The sequence below is a fragment of the Argiope bruennichi genome, chromosome X2, assembly GCF_947563725.1.
Source record: "Argiope bruennichi chromosome X2, qqArgBrue1.1, whole genome shotgun sequence".
NCBI classification, from domain to species: Eukaryota; Metazoa; Arthropoda; class Arachnida; order Araneae; family Araneidae; genus Argiope; species Argiope bruennichi.
Window position 1 is genome coordinate 65,849,830 of NC_079163.1, and position 9,722 is coordinate 65,859,551.

At 33.3% G+C, this 9,722-nt stretch overlaps 1 protein-coding gene across 1 annotated transcript; it reads right to left on the reverse strand.

Annotated features, from left to right (window-relative positions):
* Positions 1 to 5,714: 5,714 nt before the first annotated feature.
* On the reverse strand, positions 5,715 to 8,631 carry LOC129959795 (uncharacterized). The gene is made up of 3 exons (XM_056072686.1): positions 8,608 to 8,631; positions 6,824 to 7,009; positions 5,715 to 6,464 (listed from the first exon to the last, which is right to left on the reverse strand). The coding sequence occupies exons 1-3, from the start codon at positions 8,629 to 8,631 to the stop codon at positions 5,715 to 5,717; spliced, it is 960 nt and encodes a 319-aa protein (XP_055928661.1).
* Between the last annotated feature and the right edge of the window lie 1,091 nt (positions 8,632 to 9,722).

Consider the following 9,722-nt stretch of genomic DNA (forward strand, 5'->3'; position numbering starts at 1 on the left):
TTTTACTTTATAAAAACTTTATATAATTAAATAACAGCCATTTCAATAAAAAAAAAAGTTGATATACTTTTTAAATATTTTCAATGTGTTGCTTATTGTTGCGTTGTTTCTATATCCTCACAATAAGGACAATTATGAACAGAATTCAACAGCAAAATCCATTAAAAAAAGTAATAGAATGAAAATATTTTAAAAGGAAATACTTCACGTGACAACAAGAATAATAAACGCATTACTAAAATGCACAAATTCAGTAATTTTAATTTTTTTAAGAGGGAATACATATATAGAAACCAATACTAAAAAGGACCCAAGCAAAAGGAACAAAAGTATAAATTCATGGCCGCAGTATAAGCTCATAGAGGAATCATCAAGAGAAATCCATTTCAACCTCAAAACTTCAACCTCAAATTCCTGTCGCTTTCTTTTGTCACTTTATAATATATATTATATAAAGAACAGAAAATTTTTAATATATAAATTATTAGAATAATTAAAATACTGTGCAGTATAGTTATACCGAATTATAATATTCATTTAACTAGTTTTAAGCATTACAATACATATCTGCTTCAGTAAAATATTTATAAACTTCAAGTATCACAGAACTGGTTTTCGTAAAATTTATTATACAAAGTTATTCGCATGTTTCGCAGAAATTCTGTCTTCACGTTCCCCAGCGCGCAGAGAAACATGGTTACAAAAAAAATGTTTGAAACAAATTGTACCCATCCACAACGCTTGATACTTTATTTTTATAATTTATTAAATATATCTCCAAGCGGTAGAAAAAATTAATAAACTTGATTGAATTGTTGATGAATCATGCAGCCAAATAGGGGAAAGAAAGAATTTATTTATTTCAAAATGAAAATACATTAAAAAAAGGCGTTTTTTTCTTCTTTCGAAATTGAAAAATTATATAGAGCAGACGATCATTGATGATATATCTAATGGCCAATGGTTTTAATATGAAATATAAATTGACAGATTTGGTCGAATGACTGGGGCAAGTAGAATACCAAAAGGTTTTGGAAGTAATTCCGCCATAGACTATCAACTGAATATACTGAGAAGATATTATATATATATATATATATATGATAGGTGATCATTGAGGATATATCAATAGTCATTAGCCCTCATATAAAAAGAAAATTAATATATGATTGACAATACTATTTATATAATTGGTTTAAAAAATAAGCAATTGTTTCTCAAATTTCAGTTTAATATAGCATACTGGATATGGCTTAATCCCTTTTTTCAACCCTTTAAAACCCTTTATTAACTTTTTTTTAACCTCCCCATTCAATAGCTTGTGTTAAAAAGGCTGAGCATTCACTAAGAATCATTCCAGTCAAAGAATTTGAGAAACGATTTCTTTCTTTATCGTAAATCAACATATAGCAACCTTTCTATAATTAATTGTAATTAACTTATATGTAATCTTATCTTCAAATATTAGATAAACTAACTGATGAGAAATGTGTATGTAAAAGTCATGTATGCATGTACATGATATCCCAAAACGGAAGCATCGAGATAAATTAAATGTATCATGCAATTTTATCAAAATGTAGATTTGTATTAATTTTTTTAAATGTATTCTGACAAAGGATTTATTACACATGAGTGTTTAAATAATTATTTGAAATCACACGCACACATACAAAGTAGATAAATGAAGTTTCTTAAGTTGGTTTGATATCGTTATTGCGAATGTGTCGAATTTTTGCTCCAGTCTGAAAGGATAGGAAGACGCACCAAATTCATACTTGATTCTATTCAAAATGTGCTAAGAAATATGGATAGCGCTACACTGCATAAGCATATGAATAGGAAAAAGTAAGAATGCTGATGCTACCATTGCTCTTTACCTTGATTGTAAACCTTCGATTGCTTTTAATAATAATAATAATAATAAATGTTTTCCTGTTTGGGCCCAACAACCTTTAAGGTCGATCCTGCATTAGTGTGCAGTTTATGAAGTTTTCTTCCATAAGTAACACCAGCATCAAAACAAAATCTGAATAAAGTAATGCAAAGTCATTTATTTGATAGGAGAAAATAGCAGGTTGTGATTTCAAGGCATAACTATGAATGCTAAGCTTTTGAATATTCAAAAATAATTTATTATCCATGCACCATTCAGGAATTTGTCTGCACCATTTTGTATTAGAGCATCCTTAAAAACGTATAGTTAAAACTCATTCTGTACTTCGCACAAGATTCACCAAAATTTATCTCATTTATCCACTCAGATTTTATTCCATATTGAAGAATTAACTTATCTACAAAAAATAACTGCTTCAAAGACCTGTAAAGTAAGAACAGAATTTTTGAACTACCTACTTATTTTTTTAGAAGTGTTTTAGAGATCTATAATTTTATCTAAGAAATATATCTTCTTTGTTAAACTGTTGAAAAAATATCTTCAGATAGTTTACAATGTTAAGACTTTTTCAATGCGATTCGTTTCTTAATATTCCTAACAAAATAAATCAAACCCTGAATTAAATTTATTTTACTATTTTCTTTCATCTACATCAAGGTATATTAAGACTAAATATTAATAATTTTCTGAATAGACATAATTCTTAAAAAAATGTTTTTGTTTCTTTTATGAATTTGAATGAAATTATTCTACTCAGTTCTTTAAAAAAAACTTTGAAAAGGAGTCGCATTATAAAATACGACACATTATTCCAAATTTTTACAAGATAAGAGAAACAATATAATAATATATTTTATTATATTCTGTGAAATTTAGACTGCTTAAAACCGCAATATTCATTTGCATCTGTTTACTTCGTAAAAAATAATTGGAGGTATAGATTAGCATAAAAATATAAATTTGAATCATAATAACAGTTGAACTAAGAATGAAAAATATATTTAATATTTTAACTATATATTGATGGCAATTTTTCAAATATATCCCTTTCGAGTTGCTAGAACTTCAATGTGATGTTTAATCACAAGTAAGCATAAAACTGCATTAAGAAAAAAATAACTCAATGGAACTTTGAGGCAACGCTTAGATCAAAGAAATCCTATCCCTATCGATATCAAACAAAAACTATTGAAACAAAATGCAATTTAAATTTAAGTCCACATAGAGCCATTATGGGAGACACAATTGGGGAAAAATTCCTGTTCATCTTTTCTTGGGCGAGCCCTTTCCCTTTTCACCCCTCATTCCTCCATAACGCCGGCATCATCACAATGCCCTATGCCTAAAGGAATCTTCGGGCTCTCAGATCCTGTGACTTCCTTAAATGGCCGTAAAACTTCATTGTGTTGTCTCCCCTCCAATTCATCAAGATGTCGAAACTGGTAGGGGGAAAGAAATACGTTAAAATACGTCGACACCATCTGCGGTGCAGTAACACCCCTACGTGATTTTCAGTGCAAAACGAATTTGCATCGTTCGTTACCCTACGTTAAAATGCGTGCGGTGCACTTTAAAGACATCTATGGGGCTACGTCGAAATACGTGCGGAACCCTTAGAGGGTTAAAACACATCGGGAAATGATTGGTATTGGGTCGCCCATTGCTAAAACACAAGGGGAAATGATTGGTATTGGGTCGCCAATTGTTAAAACACATCGGGAAATGATTGGTATTGGGTCGCCGATTGTTAAAACACATCCGGAAATGATTGGTATTGGGTCGCCCATTGATAAAACAGGTCGCGAAATGCTTGGTATAACGTCGCCCGTGATAATAACAAGTCGCCAAAGTATCGGCAAATTCGTCGAAAACAAATCGGGGCGACCATCGCGCGGCGAACCGCCGGGGGACATGACCAATGTCGGGGCGAGATCGCCTCCGATCTCGCCCCAATCTCGCTCGTTCCGTGGGGCGATGCTTGGCCAATGGTTGGCCAACGATCTTTTGCTGCTTGGGTTGAGTCATCACTTACATAAGTTAGAGGCCGTCCATTGATGACACTTTCACAGTCACATAAGACGGTGTTTAATTCCTCAAAATTTAGAGATGTTTGTCCTAGAACTTTACGAAGGATTCGTTTAACAATACCGATTAAACGTTCCCAAAAGCCATCCCACCAAAGTGCAGACGGGGGAATGAACTTCAGGTCAATTTTGTTCACAGTACTGTATTTGGTTACGGTCTCCCAGTTAATCTTTTTGATGAGGTTGTTCGCTCCGACTAAGTTTGTTCTATTGTCCGAATAGACGACAGCTCCTCGACGAACCACGTATCTACGGAATGATTGCAGGAAACTTTCTGTTGATAGTGAAGTGGTCAGCTCTAGGGGTACTGCACAAGTATAAATGACAATCCAGGACTTCTTATTTCCCGTTAGATATAGAGGTCCAGCAAAATCGACTCCTATAATTTCAAACACAGAGGCCGCTCTAAGCCGATCGACTGGCAGTGGAGCTGTTGGAGTTTCTATTGCTCGTGCATCATATTTTTTACAAGTAACACAGTTCTTAACACCTTTGCGAGCAGTTTTACGATATTTCAGTATCCAGAATTCTTCTCTGAGGTTGGTCATCACTATTTGAACACCTGCATGACCTAGAGAGCAGTGTTTCCAGCATACAAGTTTTTCAACTATCGAATGCTCACTTGGTAACTCTATAGGAAATTTACAATTCCTTAAATCGTCCTTCAATGACAGTCTTATCTTAATTCGGAAAAGTCCATGATCATCTGTAAATATTTGGAATTTCTGAAGCCGCTTATCTTGTGGCCCTGTGAAAGATTCTCATTGAGCTATCTTTAGTAAGGAAATTTCTGATCTATTTCTTTCTTCCACAGTTATGTTTCCAAATTTTCTAAAGTCCCTTTTCATCCTACAGTTATCTATAAATCGGTAAATCAGGATATAGCAATAAGAAGTTTAGGGTAAGAGGAATAAATATCATAAATTTTATCTTCATTTTCCGTATTGGTGACACTGACGACTATTTTCCTTTTTTCTGTGTTTATAATTTCTTCGTTGGCGACAATATTGGATTAAGGTCAATGTTCAGGAGAGTTTTTTAACCAAGAAGGTCCTAACCACCAATACGATTCGGCTAGAGTTTTGAAATTAGAACCTCGAGAAATTAGATCGGCTGGATTCAATTGTCCGGGTATGTAATACCAATCATTTGGATCAATCAAAAGACGAATTTCTTTTACACGATTGAAAACGAAAGTGGACCAGTTTTCATTCTTTTTAATCCAATAAAGAGCATTACTGGAATCAGACCAATATCACGTAGCAACTTTTTCCATTCCTAAACTCTCTTTCACGGATTTGCATAGTCTTGCACCTATATTACAAGCTAAAATCTCTAGTTTCGACACTGATATAAATTTGAGAGGAGCTACCCTTGCTCTGCCTTGTATCAAATGGCAATCGGTCGAATCAATAACTTCATTCTTCAAGAATATACACGCAGCATACGCCTTCTCGGAAGCATCACAAAAGACGTACAATGTTATATTGCTGTCTCTTTCATTTTTGTTTAGACATCTAGGAATGAAAATATCATTTAAAAATTTGAGTTGCTCTTTCCACTTTTTAAACTTCTTGGCCATCCAAGATTGTAAATCGGAATCCCATGATAGTTTTAACTTCCATTGTAGCAGCAATTTTGGTATCAATGTTGCTGGACAGGTAAATCCAATGGGATCAAAACTTTTGTGAACAGTCGATAATATGATCCGTTTAGTTAATGGTTGATCTTATTTATGTATTGGGATCTAAATCTCTCAAATCAACAGATAGAGAGTCGGTATTAATTTTCCATTTTAAGCCTAAAACAAGAAGGGTTTTTGTTTCTGTTTGGTCTGATTCATTTTCTTCAAAGTGGGTATGCTCCCACCCTCGTAAGTTGAACTTTGCAGGTTTAAGAATCTCTTGTGATTCATGAATGAATTTCATTAATTCCTCTTCATTTTCAACACTATTAATACAGTTATACACATAAAAATCCTTCAAAAGATTTCGAGCCATTTCGTTGTAATCAGGGGGAGTATTATTCAGATGATAATCAAGAGTTGCTCCAAGTAAGAAAGGGCTGGAAGTTATTCCAAAAACTACTCTTCGGTGCTGAAAATTGTTTAAGTTTTCTTTCTGCCCACCCTGCCACCACAAAATCTTTAAATAAGACCTATCATCTCCCTGGAGTTCTATCTGTAAAAATGCCTTTTCAATATCGGCTGTAACTCCATATTTTCCTATTCTAAACCTGTTTAAAACAGATGGAATAAGTTCAACCAAATTGGGTCCCTTTTCTAAGCAATCATTTATTGATGGCGAGTTTTTGTCTCCAGCAAATCCATTAAAGATGAGCCTGATCTTCGTCGTGGAATTTTCTTTGAAAACAAGGCGATGAGGTAAGTAGTGTTCAGGTTCTGAAGTATATACCTCCTCAATAATACCCTGATCCAACCAGTCCTTAAAAATGTTTTCGTATTCTTCGATTTTTCCTAATTTCTTTAGAGATTTAATGGAATTTGCAAGTCTTTTTTCAGAAATACCTTTGCAGTTTGTTAAGGGGGGATGTCCTTCCACCCAAGATAATCGTACTTGGTACCTCCCTTCTTCATTTCTAGTTACAGTTCGAAAAAATGCTCCTTTGCTGATTGTTCCAATTCTTCCCTAGTTTCCTTTTCAATTGGATCACAAATTCCAAGTGTGTCTAATCGCCATAAATCTGGGATTATTGCATCATTAACGTGACAGGAAAGAACAGTAGACGTACTGTCACTTTTTTCTATTTCATTTGTCTTTCCCATCAGCGTCCAGCCTAATTTAGTTCCTACTCATACTACTCCTGAACTAAGTTGCCTTACCTCTCCTGTGAGCAGTTTACCAGCGACATCAACCCTAATTAACAAATGAATTTCTAATGGAGAAGACTGAGACAATAATTGGTCATTATCAGCATGCACTACATCAGTTAAAAATATTCTATTAGATTTAAGTTCTCTCACATAGGGAGACAATTTTACTCTAGAAATATCGGAACAAATCTTTTCCTGATCATAAAATTACAAAGGTAACTATTATCGACATTACTTAAGCGTACCCGACACTTTTTATGTTTTTCCGCTTTTTCAACCCCGCTAAATAAAGAATGCAAAATAGATTCCTCACTGATAACTTCATAATTCATTCTTTCTGCAGCGTATTTTGATATGTAGGATCTTTGAGACCCTGTATCATATAGACAACGAATTAATTTAGTTTCACCGTTCCCACAAATTTTAACTACTATTGTTTGCAAATAAATTTGACTTAAGGATGTATTATTAGTTAAAGAGCTGTATGTAACAATTTTTCTTCCGATTTTTTTTTATTTTTATTACTTTTACATTCATTATTCGCATTACACATGATAGGTAAATGTTCCCCATTGCATTTAGAACAATTAATTGTTTGCTTACAGAAACGCGCAATATGTTTGGGTTTAGAATTTAAGCATCGAAAACAAATTCCCCGGTTTAAAAGAATTTCCTTCTTTTTCTTCATATGTTAAACCCTTCGCAAACCTACCATCTTGAGTCATATGCGATTTATCACAAAAAGCGCATTCCTTATTTTTTAAATCAACCGGATACGAATTTCTTCTCCTATTATTAAATAAATTAAAACCAGATGGCCTATTTACGTTTTCACGAATATGATGATTCAGCTTTTTTTTATTATGTTTTTCTAAATCGAAAGAAGAACACGCAACAATTAATTTTTGTTCCGATTCGATTTCCTTTTTAAGAAAGTTTAAGAGATGAGTCAATCTATCACTCGCTGAACTTTCTGCTGTCATTAATTCAGTTTGATTTCGTTCGTATACTCTCTATAAATCGCTTGGTAAAAAACTCTACAAGAAGATATAGCAAAATACTTGAAAAGTTATCTTCTGTAACTCCTAAAGATTTTAATGCTCTGAACTGCCCTTCTAAAGTATCATACAGTTTAACTAGAGAATACTTTTGACCTTGAGGATTCGCGTTATTTATTACCACCGAAAGAAGGAAGCTCTCTAATGTAAACTTCGATCAGCAAATCATCTCTTCCGAAGTTCTGCTTTAAATATATGACAGTTTCCTCATAATTTTTTTTTCTGTTGGCGGGATATATTCTACTTATTGCCTAGCTGGCGAACCCTTTTGTGTTGATTGCAACAAATACTGAAATTTGTCATCATCTACAATATCTACATTTTCATGAATCTTTTAAAACTCCCCCCACCATTGAAGCCATTCTTTAATATCTCCACTAAATTGTTTTAATTCCAGCTCTGGAAGTCTAAATTTACGGTTAGTATTATCTACAGATTCTTTCATTACAGTAACATCTTATTTAGGTTTTTCTAAAGCATTTAATCTTCTCTGTAGTTTCGGTTTCATTTCTAAAAACCTATCTTCATAAGTAGTAATAGCTTCATATTCCAAATTAAAATTTTCTTGTGTGCACGTTGCATTGCTTTGCAAAATAGCTAGAATCTTTGTATCTAAATCATTTAATTCTTTATATTTTTGTTCTAACAGAATTATCTGTACCGCCAAGGTATCTGTGTCCTGTACTTTGTTTTCTAAAATTTCACAAGCTTTATTTAATGATCTCGTAAAATTACTTCTCGTTGGAGTTCGACATCCATTTCTAATAATTCCTCAATTCTAATTCTAAATACCTCGAATTCTATATCTCTTTACGTTAATTCTATATACGTAAATTCCGGCAGGGATTCCAGATTTTGGGATTCCTAGGCCCCGAATTCAAATTTATCGAAATGCAAGAAAAATTTCTCTCTTTCTTTGTCATTCCGGGGTTTTCTAAATGAGATAGAATCGAGGTATTCCAAGGTGAATTAGATCACATTGAAGCGGTTCGGGATGCGCTAGGATACCCAAGCAGCAAGAGAAGTCGCTAAACGATTGGCCAAGCATCGCAGCCATCTGATATACGCCGCCCGTATTTTGCCAATGTCACCTTTGCATTGGCGCAACATCGGATTCTGACCATATTTTTTTCTGTCGCCTCTGAAGATCGCTTTTTCATCGGGGCGAACTCCTACGGCGACTTAGTGAAAAAGACCGGCTCAAAGCAATCGGCCCATAGTCGTCTCGATGTCGGGAAAGTTGCTTTTCCTAGGTGGCGCTATGCGAACATATTTTAGAAATTTCCCATGAATCACCTGGCGTGTATTGGATTTTGAAATTCAACCAGCAACGCATACTGTCATTTCAAGAAACTTGGTAAGTGTAAAGTTTTTATTATTATATATTTGTAAATAATATATTATTTATTCTAAATAGTGAATAAAAAAGATTATTTTTGTTGAAGCCGTTCGAACTCGTTGCTTAACATGGAGTTGCACGTGATATTATTAGCGTTAGGCGTAAGCGACCATAATCGTTTCTTTTCTTGCTTGTATTCTTTTCAAGTGATTTTATTTCTTATCTTTTTTTTGTGTGTGTGTTCTTAAATTATTGCAGATATTTTTCCATTTCATTTACAATGCCTTTCCTTTTGTTAACAACAATTTCTAATGAAAAAAGTTTAAAAAAAAATATTAAATTGCGTTCTTATGTTTTGGTTTTGCAATAACATTTGTGTTATTATTTTTATTTCGACATAAGGCTAAAAAAATAGATTAGCAGAATATTTTTATTGTAAATTTCAAAAAAAAAAAAAAGAATCTTTAAAACTTGCAATTATGTAGTTATATTTGAATACTCTTATGTGAAT